This window comes from Oryctolagus cuniculus, chromosome 4 (assembly GCF_051225735.1).
Source record: "Oryctolagus cuniculus isolate XC-2025 breed Fujian yellow rabbit chromosome 4, ASM5122573v1, whole genome shotgun sequence".
Classification (NCBI taxonomy): domain Eukaryota; kingdom Metazoa; phylum Chordata; class Mammalia; order Lagomorpha; family Leporidae; genus Oryctolagus; species Oryctolagus cuniculus.
Window position 1 is genome coordinate 96,585,036 of NC_142870.1, and position 14,531 is coordinate 96,599,566.

At 38.5% G+C, this 14,531-nt stretch overlaps 1 protein-coding gene and 1 pseudogene across 8 annotated transcripts in view; both read right to left on the minus strand.

Moving 5' to 3' along the window:
• Positions 1-1,655: 1,655 nt before the first annotated feature.
• Positions 1,656-2,483, minus strand: LOC103350523 (L-2-hydroxyglutarate dehydrogenase, mitochondrial pseudogene; annotated as a pseudogene).
• Positions 2,484-5,249: 2,766 nt separating this feature from the next.
• ATP11B (ATPase phospholipid transporting 11B (putative)) overlaps positions 5,250-14,531 on the minus strand; it is a 112,440-nt gene continuing 103,158 nt past the window's right edge. For all 8 annotated transcript variants that reach the window (XR_011388036.2, XR_011388037.2, XM_089332122.1 and 5 more), the window contains 2 exons: positions 12,959-13,092; positions 5,250-8,747 (listed from right to left, as the gene is read on the minus strand). Coding sequence is in view for 6 of the 8 variants with exons in the window: in XM_089332122.1 (XP_089188248.1) it covers positions 8,666-8,747; positions 12,959-13,092 (216 nt within the window). In the remaining 2 variants the exon portion in view is untranslated. The remainder of the gene's footprint in view (positions 8,748-12,958; positions 13,093-14,531) is intronic.

The following is a 14,531-nucleotide window of genomic DNA, read 5'->3' on the forward strand; positions in this document are numbered from 1 at the left end:
ATTTTGCAAGGAGTTGCCAGATGTCTCACTGAAGGCAACAAAACATTGCTGACAAATTAAAGATCTAAATAAATGGAGAGAGATGCCACAGTCAGGGATTGGAGGCTCCATATTGAGATGCCCAGGGGCTGGTGCTGGGGCATAGTAGCTTAAGCCTCGTCCTGCAGTGCCGGCATCCTGTATGGTCGCCAGTTCATGTTCCGGCTGCTCCTCTTCCATTCCAGCTCTTTGCTAATGGCCTGCAACACAGTGGATGATGGCTTAAGTGCTTGGGCCCCTGTACCTATGTGGGAGACCCAGAAGAAGCTCCTGGATCCTGACTTCAGATTGGCCCAGCTCTAGCCATTGTGGCCATTTGGGGGAGTGAACCAGCGGATGGAAGAGTTCTTTCACTGTTTCTCCCTCTTTCTGTCTGTAACTCTGCCTCTCAAATAAACACATCTAAAAAATATTAAAATGTCCATTCTTTCCAAATTGAATGGAATCAGCTGATTCCAAAATTTCTATAGAAATGTAAAGAATCTAGGAAAACCAAAGCCCAAAACAATCTTGATGACTGCCAGAGGACCTATGGTACCAGACTTCAAAGCAAACTACAAAGCTATGATGACCAAGGTAGTGTGCTGTTAGTGCAAGGGCCAATGAGCAGAACAGAACAGAACAGTGTTGAGAACAGACCCACACTTATGTCATCAATTTAACTTTTTTTACAGCTGTATCACATCTGTTTATTCACAAAGTGGAAGAACACGGATCTTAGTTAAAACAAACGCTTGTATGTTACATCATTTTAACAACTCAGAAGTTATCTCTGACTTAAAAACGCTCTTAAAAACATTTTCTTAAATTAAAATGCAAGGATGCAACTAGTATACAACTGTTGCTGATGTGCAATTACCATGCAACCCTAGCTCCTTTCATTGTTTCTTTTTTTATAATTTATTTGATAGGTAGAGTTATAGACAGTGAGAGACATAGAGAAAGGTCTTCCTTCCGTTGGTTCACCCCCCCAAATGGCTGCCACAGCCAGTGCTGTGCCCAAGCACTTGGGCCATCCTCCACTGCCCTCCCGGGCCACAACAGAGAGCTGGACTGGAAGAGGAGCAACCGGGACTAGAACCTGGGGTACTGGCGCTGCAGGTGGAGGATTAGCCTAGTGAGCCACAGCGCCAGCCAATTGATTCATTTTTAATTATCTTTATATACAGAAGATCAACTCTATACTGAGTAAAGATTTCAACAGTTTGCACACACACAGACACACAAAGTATAAAGTACTGTTTGAAGATCAGTTTTACCGTTAATTCTCATACTACAACACATTAAGGACTGAGGTCCTACATAGGGAGCAAGTGCACAGTAACTCCTGTTGTTGATTTAACAATTGACACTCTTATTTATGATGTCAGTAATCACCCGAGCCTCTTGTCATGAGCTGCCAAGGCTATGGAAACTTCTTGAGTTCACAAACTCTGATCTTATTTAGACAAGGCCATAATCAAAGTGGAAGTTCTCTCCTCCCTTCAGAGAAAGGTACTTCTTTCTTTGATGGCCTGTTCTTTCCATTGGGATCCCACTCACAGAGATCTTTCATTTAGGTCATTTTTTGCCACAGTGTCTTGACTTTCCATGCCTGAAATGCTCTCATGGGCTTTTTAGCCAGATCCAAATGCCTTAAGGGCTGATTCTGGGACCAGAGTGCTGTTTATGGCATTTGCCATTCGCCATTCTATGAGTCTGCTGTGTATCCCGCTTCCCATGTTGGATCGTTCTCTCCTTTTTAATTCTATCAATTATTATTAACCAAGCCACTATTGATAATTCTATGCAGCACATCTCTGGCATTGAAGTCAAAAGGTCAAAGGCAAGTCAAAGTCAAAGGCAAGAATTGCATTAGGTCCTAGCCTAATGCTGCCATCCATCCTTGGTGTGAAATGGACTCCTACGAAAGGAAATTGGCTATCTGGGACTGGATAAATGTTTCCTTTTACTAGATAGCATTTTTTGGGCTTCAGCAGCAGATAATCTCCCCGGAATGGTACAATGCGAGCATCAGGATTGCATCCACTCAACTCAGAAATACGGTCTGAGCAAAGTCCCACACACGTCACAACATACTGACTCCGAACTTCCTCTCCCTTTGTATTCTTTGTAACAATTGGATATTGCATCTCATCTTTATTTCTTGAAGGGCTTTCTTTAGCCATTTCAATATCACTTACTTCAAAATTAGTTAAGACAGAGCCACCTGCTTGTTGGAAATCCTGGGCTAAGGACAAAGCAACATATCGACAGTCTACAATGCCAGTGTATGGACAATCTACAGGCATCAGACCCCTGCAATATGATGCCCTCTTCTTTGTATCTTCCTGCTGGATCAGCCTCAGGCCTTGGGCACCATTCTCAGGCCTCTTATTCAGGGCCTGAAGTCTGGGAATTTCTTCTTGTTCAATAGCTACTATAAGCTGGCACTGGCGCTGGTGCTATGGTCACCCCTGCACAGTGACCAGGGCCTCCCTGATGCTGACCCACATGCCCTGGGGAAGCCCCCCACCGTAACGCAGCGCTGCCACCATCACCTTAGCCCCCTCCCCTCCCTCAGCCTGACTCCACCAAACCAACTGAATGAAGAGAATATTTTCAACAAATGAAGCTAACCCAAACAGATAACCTTATAGAGGTCAGGAGAAACGAAGACCCTCACAGTAAACCCATAAATTAACAGGGGATGACCACACAGCTAGACATTAAAGACCAAACCAGGCCAGCACTGTGGCATAGTGGGTAAAACTGACACCTGCATTGCTGGCATCCCATATGGGCACTGGTTTGAGAGCCAGCTGCTCCACTTCTGATCCAGTTCTCTGCTACGGCCTGGGAAAGCAGTAGAAGATGGCCCGAGTCCTTGGGCCCCTGCACCTGCACTGGAGACCTGGAAGAAGCTTCTGACTCCTGGCTTCAGATCGGCTCAGCTCTGGCCATTGAGGCCAACTGGGAAGTGAACTAGCAGATGGAAAACCTCTCTCTGCCTCTCCTTCTCTCTCTGTGTAACTCTTTCAAATAAATAAATATTTTTTTTTTTTTTTAAAAAGACCAGACCATAATGCACTCAAAAGAATACACAGGGAAAACATCTTCACAACCTTGGGGCTTTAGAAGACACAAGAAGCACTAACCATAAAAAGAAAAAAAAAAAGACATCATTAAAATAAAACTCTTCTGCTCTCCAAAATCATTAAGAAAATAAACAAGCAAGTCACAGACTGAGGGTGGTGGTGGTACTATAAATATACACATCTAATGAAGGACTTCTTTATTCTATATAGGATTCCTACTATTGAGCAATAAGAAAAAATGGCCAGAGATCTGGACATTTCAGGGAAAATGATGTCATCAGTAAGTATATGAAAATTAAGCATCATTAGTCATCATGCAGATTAAAACCACAGTGCTGTAACATTAGGATGGCTAAAACTACAAAGACTGACAGCAGCAAATGTTGGCAAGGACACAGAACTGGAACCCTCATAACTGCATGTTTACCTCCACTTTGGGAAATCTTTTGGCAGTTCCTTATACGGAAATTTTACTATTAGTTGTTTCACAAGTGTAATGAAGACATGCCCACAAAGAATACGTGAAATGTTTGTTTGCAATAGCCCGAAACTAACTAATCCACACGTTCATAAAGGATAAATATGTTCAAGAATCAGAATATCCTTGAGTAGCACAAAGAAACAACTATGGATACATGCAGCAATGTTGAATTTCAGACATGTAGAGCCACAAAAGCAGACATAAAGGTGAACATACTGTATAACTCCATTTATGTGGAATTCAAGAACAGAAAAATGGTTGCTGAGAGGGGAATGAATTCCCTGGAAAGGGGCATGAGGGGAACTTTCTGGAATGATGGAAAGTTTATTTCTGGATTGAGGTTAGGGTTACACAGGTGTATAGATTTGTCAAAAGTGATTAAAATGCAAGGCTAAAATGTATGCACTTTGCTATTTACCATTCACATCTGGATACAAAGCATTTTTGCCTCTGAAAATTAATATTAAAAATCTGATGTCAGAGGGCTTTCTGTGGTTTCTAAGAGCTGTTCACAGGGATGTGGTGACTTCTCTCCCTTTACAAAAATCTTGTCCTTTGTCAGCTCTTCAATATAAAGCTTATTTTTGAACTCACTAAATTTTCTGGTGAAACTCTGCTTCATATATATATATAGTTTTAACTATATATATATATATATATATATATATAGTTCCAAGTTTTTTTCTTGTACTTAACAATTCATCATGCTCTCCTAGTTACACATTAGAAGTCACAAAGTCACCTCAAAAATAGTTCACTAGGACTGGTGCAGTGGCGCAGTGTGTTAATGCCCTGGCCTGAAGTGCCGGCATCCCATATAGGCTCCGGTTCAAGTCCTGGCTGCTCCACTTCTGATCCAGTTCTCTGCTGTGGCCTGGGAAAGCAGTAGAAGATGGCACCCACGTGGGAGACCTAGAAGCTCCTGGCTTTGGATTGGCGCAGCTCCAGCCGTTGAGGCCAACTGGGGAGTGAACCCTCGGATGGAAGACCTCTCTCTTTCAAATTAGTAAATAATAAATAAATCTTTAAAAATAGTTTACTCAACTCCTTTTAAATAAAAAAGCATGCCCGGATAGACTGATTTGTCTAGGATGATAGTTATTCATTTCAGAAACACATAAACTGTGCATTGTTTTGTAAATACTAATAGTTGGGCAAAGATAATAGCTTAACTTTGTAAATAAATGTGGATTAAACAACTGTGTGCTCTAACTGGCAACTATGAAAATATTAGAAAATTGGAATATCTTAGATATATGTGTATATATCCGTTATATTTTAAAAATGCACATATTTTATATGGACCAGAGCATTTCCAAACCCACAGGTGCTTTGGCTGCTTCCGTGAATACTGTGGCTTTCGGGTGAAGTGATTTGTGCCATGGCTTTCGGGTGAAGTGGGTTGTGTTGGTTTCATAGCTGGTGCATTTCTACCATAGCCTTTGGCAAAGCTGTGCTGGTGATTTATAAAGCTGGGCTAATTAAAGGACTTCCGCATTAAAAAAAATCCTGCAGTCAGTGAAGAGCATAAATGATATTCCTGTACTATAATGGAAGGTAAACATGGAAAAACTGAACTTGAAACAAGTTTGGCAGTTCTGGTTGTGATGAACAGAGAAACGCTTAAAAATGCTTAAATGATGGAGAAACACTTTTCATTTTATAGGAAAATTTTTATTTGATAAATACAATTTCATAAACTTTAAAAAAATTACTGAGACCTGTACAGTAAAACTACATTTACCGACAATGCTGAGAGGCTCTGAAGGGTTACATTAGACGGCCACAGTGTCTGAGGTCTAAAATTTTAAACTAAATATTGCTACAGTCATTCCTCATAAAAAATCTAACAATTACCATTATTACAAACATTAGTTATAATCTGTTCCTTGCAGGAATATCATTCAAGTTATTCCACATAAAACAGCACTTTAATAATGCTTTAATCTTATGAAAATAGATGACTCACTTCAAGATAGAAATGTCTACATAGGGGGTCCAAAATTAATAAAACATGCTTTACACAGAACCCTTTGGTGTGTTGATTTTATTAATACATGCTTGTATCATCCTCTAAATCGATCTTAGGGGAAAAAGACAAACACGGAAGACCTTTCTTTCTCTCCCCAGCTCCCAGATTTCCAGAGTAGCATATTTGACAAATTTGGCTCTTAATTGGATTTTTCTTAATGGCCTTGACTTCTGCCTATCAGGATCTCAAGCTGATCAGACAAGTTCAATTTCATAAACCTCTGCAATAGGAGTGAAGTCAGCGCTGATGCCTGTAACAGGGCTGAGTGCAGGTATTTCCTCCCAGGATGATTTGCCCCTGCTTCAGGGCACTCAGGATACTGCGGGCACTGGGTCAGGTCTGGGAGCCTCGGGACATCGTGGTGATTCAGCCGCGAGGAGCAGGGCAGTTACAGATACTCAAACACTGTGAACTCCCTTCGTCCTCGACACAGCGAGCCTTGGGGGCTGTCTCTCCCTGACCCGCACTCTGCTTCTCCCAGGCTGAGCCTACGCCTGCCAAAGCTCAGGCAGGGTGCTGAGTCACTGACAGCTGATGGGCAATTTGGAGACCTGACTTGGCACCTGCCATTATCTTCAGGCCTACAGCCCAGGCCAAAGCAGGCAAGTGAGGCAAATAGATTTGAGACCATTAATTAACTAGCGCTAACACATTTAACATCGGCACCCTGCTTTTGGCAGATAAGTTTATTATCAACATCATACTTTCCAAAGAATTTGAAAGAAACACGCAGAGGGAACTTCTCTGAGCTTACTGGTTATGTAGTAATAGTTTTACAACATTAGCAGTAGGAAATGACAGAAAAGTTGTGGATTGTGTTGTTACTTTCTTAAATAGAAGATCCTGTTCTTAAAATTACAAGATAATTGTTCCTTTAAAGGTACAGTAGGCTTTGAACAAAGGGAGATGTGCACACAGTAGGTAGATACCATTTACTGTGTGTGTGTGTGTAAAACAGTCTCCTTAACTAACTCCACACGGGGAATAAAGGAAATGACATCAGTCCCGCCTGGAGCAGCATGCAGGCCAGCGGACTTCTGTCTTGCTGCTACTGGCCATGTGTTACTCGATGACTCGCGACCCTTCTCTAGGGGGAGCAGTTTGTCCGGTGGCAAAGGAACACTGTAAAGCAGATGTGACACAGGCTCACTGGCTGTCATTCTGTTATATGTGTGTTTTATAAAACAAAGAGGAAGCCAATTCCATGGCCGCCTTTACTAGACTACTGCACTGGAACATGAGCTGGTGAGTGCGTCCCTCGTGCCTGCATTATTCCTTTGGTGAATTTCCAGAGTAACTCATCTTCCCCGGCTCTACACTGGGAATATCAAAGTTAAAGAAGGACTAATTATGCAAATTACATTTTTAGCTATCAATTGGTAATTTAATACCCTTGCATTATTGAAATAGGTAAATATATTAGAAAGAAAACAGTTTACCAGCAAATATGAAAGCTTTGATTCCTGTCTTGATCATTCTTTCCTTACCAGCCCAAATGCAGAAGTCTCATATTCATGACAAGGGAAAGCAGTGGGAGATGCACAGTCTAAGTCCTCAAAAATGAATTATTATATTTTCAAGGGAAATCTGACAAAACCTCATTTAACCATTTTCTTATAATTTAAAATATATATTTATATAATCATTATATGCTTAGATGTGGGTAATAGTTCTTAAATAACAATCATCTCTAAATTTTAAAACATTTCTTTTTAACAAAATAAATGACAGTACTTGTAACTTTGGGAAGAGAGTTCAACTATTTTGAAGTGCAACTAAGTATAGTAACATGTAGCTGATTAATCATTCTCAGCACTGTAATTTATTGCTGCCATTACCTGATAAAAATCTCTGACAATGTACCTTATAATGGGACACCAGGCAAAATGCATATGCAGTAACTTTCTGCTGTAACTTAGAAAGGATATGCTAACCCCAAATAGGATAATTCTCATCTGAAATCCTTTATTATAAAGTTTAGCTTACAAAAAGGCAAGAGCAATTCTAGGTTGGCCACAAAAGAGGCTTTTCTCTTTTTTATTGATTGAGTTATCCATAATATTTCGATTTGTATAATTAAAGGTATTTGCAATATTTAAATACTGTCCAAAATTGTTTTTATTGATATGGTTGAACTTTACATTATCATAAAATACTATGAACAGAAGCTTCAGAGAAAATAAGGCAAATTTAGATACTTAAAGCATGCAAAAGATTCAATGATAACACATTAAATTAATAATATACTAATGGTACCCAATTTACCCACTATGGGTTCTTCATATTCTGTGACAAAAATAGTAAACATCAGTTTGAAATTTGGTGAATGGACCTGATTCCTGATTTATATGTAAGATATTCTACACCCTTTGCATTTATATGGTGCTAACTTTACTGGTTGTGTTACAGTACTTTAGGAGAAATCTGTTACCAGTATCAATTCACTACCCAGACTGCAGTAAATAATGGTTGGAAATGCATTCTCCTAAATTCACCTGCAAACTTCTAAAGCACTACTGAATTACCAAGGGTCACGCAGGGACCGAGATTCCTGACTATTCATGTTAGCTTCTCCCATGAAAAGCTTCAAATATAACTCTAATAAAAAAATAGAGTTCTCAACACAAACTTTCAGCATAATTTACAGAAGCAGATTTAAATAGAGTCAATAACCAAGCTAATACTAAAAAATACACATGAAGGAGGAAATCTCGCTTTTTCTCTTGATATTAAAATATAGTGGCCTCAGCAACAGGCTGAAATGCCATGAGGAGTCCCATAAGCACAAGGGACAAATCCAGACAAAGAGATAGAAAATGTCTCTTTATTCACAAACTGTGGCATGTTCAGGCTCAAGGTGGAATGTGCAGGATTCATGTTAAGCTTTCTGATTGTTTGCCACTGTAACTCTGTATGGGGGTGAACTACTCGAGGCTTCAGAAAGGGATTTCAGAGCTAATGTGGCCATTCACGGGATGATCGTACTCAATTTTAGGACAGGAGGTGAAATGGCTCCCACAAAGTACTACTGCCCCCTTAGCAAGTAGACGAGTCCATTGTGGAGAGAGTCAAGATGCTCCTGTCGTTGGTATAGAAAGGATCCGACGCACTCCATGATCTAAAGTAACAATAAGAAAAAAGTTTGGCTCACCAGGACCTAGGTTTTAATTGAGAAAAAAATAGACTCTGACACAGGATCAAAATGCAATTTGAGCTTTAAAATAATGAATGATTCATTTTTTAAATGCTAAAGAAAAGTTCCTCATGCTACACTGAATGCTCTATTCATGCCATCCAAAAACTTGGAAAAAATAATGCCCTAGTCATCATACAGAAATATTAGCCAAAATGCAGACATTCATTCGCATAAAGACAATCTCCATAGGTAGTAGAGCATGAGATACTTTTAAAATATTAACAATTATTAAGAAATAAGTATTTTATTAAGAGTAAGCATATTTAGTTTTACTGAAAAGCAATTAGGTTGTATTTTGACATTGCAGAAGCAAACAAAAATCCCACTTACCAAAAGCTCTGGAAATAATTAGTAGTTTGTTCATATTACTGGTCATTTCTTCTCTACTATAAAACTATTCTAAATATTTTAGCCTGATCAGCTTTTATGTAGTAAATGGTTTACTCAATAAGTATCAAAGACACCTGTAGGTCTCCAGTGTTTTCACTCCACTCTGAACACATGATCCTCTACTGGTCTGGAAAAGTTAACTGTTGTCTGAATGACAAGGTCCTTAAACAAAGTCATTCCATAATACTTTACTGGCAGCTGTAAACTTAAATTAGCTTGAGTTAACTTTAGCTAAAATAACTCAAGACCAAAAGTAACCGAACATGCTTCACATAGACTGGCCTAGTTCAAGGACAACATTAGGATTACCAAATAAAAGGTAGTTTTTCTTGTGAGATTAAATTGATGCCAGAGTTCCCACTTTCTCTAAGCAGAGATGTTAGTGCAAGAGACTAACATTTCAAATGGTCCCAATCCATCCTATACCTGTACATATCTCATTTCCTAGAGATTCTAAGCTTGGACTCAGTTTATGTTCGAATCAGTCATCAAGGGAGCTCAGCCACAGTGAAGTCTGACACGTTGAAATTTTACAGAGTTGGCAGACAGAAAGACAAGCAGCGATGGCACCAGTTCTCTAATTTAGTTTCTGGAAAACCTTGAAGTATCTCAGCCTATGGAAGGACCTGTTCCCCTCTGTTCTCTAGCACCTCGCACTGTGATTGGCACTTATTAGGTACCTGGGATTTACAGAATAAGTGAACAAATGAAATTATACAATTTCTTAAACAGCTAAGTGTTTGTAGGGGAAGCAGTATACTTTTAACTGTAACTTTGTAACTATCAGTGCCCAATTATCTGGAGTCAGGTGTCCAATTCTAAACTGTCAATGATTTATGTTAGTTTTTCCTCTTTCCAACCATTGCTTACACAGAAGAATCATGTTAGGTAAGTTTTTCGTTTTTTTTCTCTTTTCAGAGCATACATGTGCAGCATTCATAGCTTAAATATCATTTTTGACAGAACATTAAACACCTCAACCACATATACACTATTTAAACTCCTTTCCATTTAAAAGATAGTTTTGATTAGGATAAAGTTGCTGTTGGTAAAATACAGGACATCATTCACTGCTGAAATGTAGCTCTGTAGGATGTGACAGGGCACATTGGAGCACCATGACCCTCCCTTTGAAACTAAGCTTGCAATATGGCATTTTTCCTTAACAACAGCAATACAATCGAAGGAAAATTTTTGTGCCTGGGTGGTAAAAATTCCATCAGGAGACAACTCTGTCACATAGAAGCACTAGTTGTATTTCTCAAATGATGTCCATCACTCTTTTGCTTATTTATTTGAGAGGCAGAGAGAGAGAGAGACCAAGAGAACATGAGCTCTCATCTACTGGCTTATTCCCCAAATGGCTGCAAGGATGCTGGGAACCAGGAATACAATTTGAGTCTCCCATGTGGCTGGCAGGAACCCAATTACTTGAGCCACTACTGCTGCCTCCCAGGGGTCTGCATTAGCAGGAAGCTGGAGTCAGGAGCCAGAGCCGGGAATTGAACTCAAGCAATCTGACATAGGACATAGGTGCCTTATTGGTGGCTTAATGCCTAGGCCAGATGCCTGTGCCTAAAAATGACTTTTAAAGTTAAAATATTATGTTAATGGACCTATGGAAATTTTCAGATAGCCCTTTGAAAAGCACCAAGTAGCTCTGTGTGTTATATGATTTTATCCTCTAGAAAAAAATTATGAAATCTGAAAAGATTTTTTAAATCACTCATCTGAGGAAAAAAAGGGAGAAAATGACAATAATAATCAATAATATAACCTGAAATGTTAGATAAAATTGGAAGGGTATTTATAGTCTGTCAAATATTATATTAACTACTAAGTTAAACATTAATTAAGGAAAATGAAAAAACAAAATATCAGAAAAGAAACAGTACAATTTTAAGTGAAAAGAAGTACAGATGATAACAGCCACCTTCAGAACATATCAAAGTGAGTCTGAAAGCCCCGGGGCAGGTTCCACAGGGGTAATGCAGCAGAAACATAGCTATGTGATGAGAGTGACAGCACAGTACCTACACAGCCGACAGCAAGAAAATGGGCATATGTGTAAAGCAGAAAACACTTTTTGGCTCTTTTAAAATTAATTCTAGTTAAAAAAATCATTAGCAAAGATATACTTTGCCATTAAGGAGAAATTTCTGTTAAAATAGAAATTTTAAAAACTCTGTAGATATTTTATTGTGGTATTTTAGTCTAATTCTCATCTCAGTTCTTTGCAGTAAAGCTGTGTTATTATATTATGTTAAATAACATAAATTAGATCCTTCTGGAAAAACCTTTGGGAAACTCACTAGCCTAGGTATATTACAGAACTATTTTCTTATATTTTACAATACAATTGTGTACATTATAACAAAGTACTAATAAATTTAGTTGCTCATATAATCCTTTTATATGAAACAAATTACTACAAAATGATATCACAGTATTATGGAAATATTTTGGATCACATGTTATTTGTAATCAACTCAGAATAAATGGGAATTGAAACAAGAGATGTTATATTAATACAGACATGCCATTTATAAAGTTGATTGTACCATAAAGGCATGGGCCCAAAAAAAAAAAAAAAAAGAAGAAGAAAAATAGCTAAAACTAAAGTGACTACAAGTTCAACAGTAAAGGTTACCTGAATTTTATGATACATGAATGATATCATACTCTTCATTTTTTAGAACACAAAGCTAACTAGGTATTAAAATTCTTTCATCAACAGAAGAGAGTGGGGCCTTCTCACCCTTCTACTCCCGCTCTTGAGCCACACTTCCACTCCTAAGCCACGGCACAAGCAGGAAATGACCATGCTCAACTGGCACACTGAGGACAACGGGAATCGACCTCAGCTCCCGCCCACCGGTGCCAGGCTGCTCTGATCTGTTGAGTATGATATCATTCACTTGAAGAACAGCAAGCACAGAAAAAGCCATTTCTACTCCGTACCTTTTGGGGGAAAGTATGAAGAAATGAATCCCTTTCATTTTCAGGTGAATTTTAAATGGCATTTAACAAAAACTGGTAGTTTTGGTTAAAATCCACAGAAGCAAGCACTGTGATAACTCTAATTCAAGAAACAGATTCTGGAGGGGACAAAATGCTAAGATTCTTCTAATGTGTACTTTTAAAAGTCTATTCTAATTGCTACACTTTTAATTAGAGAATAAATACCAAACAAATGAAACTGAAAAATCATAACTTATTTTATAACATTTTTACAGACATGAGGAGTAGGGAGCAGAAATACAGCCTTTTATGTTCATAAATATCTCAAAAAGCCTCTGAGGACTGACTAGAAAACGCTCATGAAGAAAAGCAAAGCCTTTTGATTTGTGATGATTTTGTAAAGACAAAAAGCAAAATTTAAGAAATGCAGGTAATGAAACAGTATATAGGTGTAATTTAAAAAAGAAAGTTATACAAACTATGAAAGAGTAAAATACACACATTCCTAACCACCACATTTTGCAAAGATTATAAAACACTTTTTTTTGCTCATTAGATGAAGTCTCTTCAAAGGTGCTTTCTCTTCCTCTGTGAATGACAGAACCCTCTGCCCCAAGCTACCGTGCCATCTACCAGCCAAGTACGCTAGTACACTGTGGCCTTCCTGCTTCAGTTGGTAACACCAGCTGCTGATTTATTAGGGATCTGCAGGGGCAGGGTCATCCTGTTCCAGCCCAGAGGCTACTCATCTGCAGCACAGGCTACTTAGAGAAATTTCACACCTGCTGATGTGGGTAGGACTACATCTTCCTATAACTCGTTCCAGCATTCTTCTAACAGATGTGCACGTTGTTTCTCCTTCTGGGAAACAGCATAGGGAGTCCACGCACTTGATACTTGAATTTGTTTCAGTAAGCTAGAGGAGTTGAAGCAGAAAAAAATTAGTTATTTATAGATTTGGGACTTACAAAAAGCAATAAAAAACTTAAAACAAGCACTTTGCAGCCAAAAGTAATTTATATAGATAGACATGCTTTCCTAAAATATGGAAATGTATGAAAGGCTTCGATTTAACAGAGTATATTCTTACAAAAATACTTAAAAGTTTTATGCTCTAAATTAGGTGTCTACTAGAATAATTACATAAAACAAGTAGCTGGATATTATTTAAATCTGCAAAGGTTTAGGACTTTATCTCTTCAATACTTTATTGTGGTTAAAATGGTTTATATGTCAACCACTCAGAAACTTAATGAATTCTAATTCTTCTTGAGGTTTTTGTTTAGGTGGGACACTCCTGACATTCTTATGAGAAAAGTGGAGTGTCAACTATCTTGAAGACTGGGAAGGACAAATCAGGCAGGACCTAATCCCAATCTTCAGGAATGACAGCTACAATAACCACAACAACAGGGACAAGCACTTTACCAATGTTTACTATGTGCCCGGTTCTAAGCACTCTATATAAATCTATTCCATGATTACCTTTGGAAAAGGTATGATTCACCTTAAATCGCTAAAAAGCAATTAAATGCCAATCGTGCTAATTCTTTTTTTTTTTAACAGCAATGGCACATTGTTAAAATGTATTAATGAAATAATTCATACAATCAAGATTTAAAATTGAATTCAATTTTCAAATACAGATTTATATTGATTCAGGCATAGACAGCCCAGTAAAATAACTTAATTCTATACTTTTAACAGTCTTAATGGTGTTAAAATGGAAGGGAAAAATGGTGTGACTATGTCGCTCAATGAATCCCAACCCTGGTTTTGCTAGTCAAGAGTGCTCCTAATTTGTCAAGGGTTGCCATTTTTTTAAAAGTTATTTTATTTCACTTTTCTTTACATACAGAGCATCCTATATAACAAATCTTTTGAAGATTTTGAGGAAGAACAATAAAAACAAATTCCCTAGAGGTTGGGAATCATGGTATGTTGGGGACAGGCAATGGTGGAAATGCACACAATGGACACAGAGACAGATGTGGTGGGGCAAGAACAGCCTGGCACCCTGGTGAGGCTCAATGATCCTACTGGATCCGGAGCAGTGCAAGCTACAACTGGGTTCATTTGGCAACTATCCAAACAAGAAAGAGCCACATCGCACTTGCTCTTTCATCATAGTTCTTGGTTTAGCATCCATTAGGATACTGTTCTTCCACTGTGTTTTGTTTACAGACATTTCATGAAAAAAAGTTCTGCTGGCAATTGTTTGGGAAACACTAGTTCAACTGAAACTCTACCAGGGACTCTTAAAGTAAAGGACTGTCAGTAAGTCAGGATTCACAGTCAGTCTCCAGAGGGAAACGAGACATCCTAATTCTCCAACTTGTTTTTGGAGTAAATTCC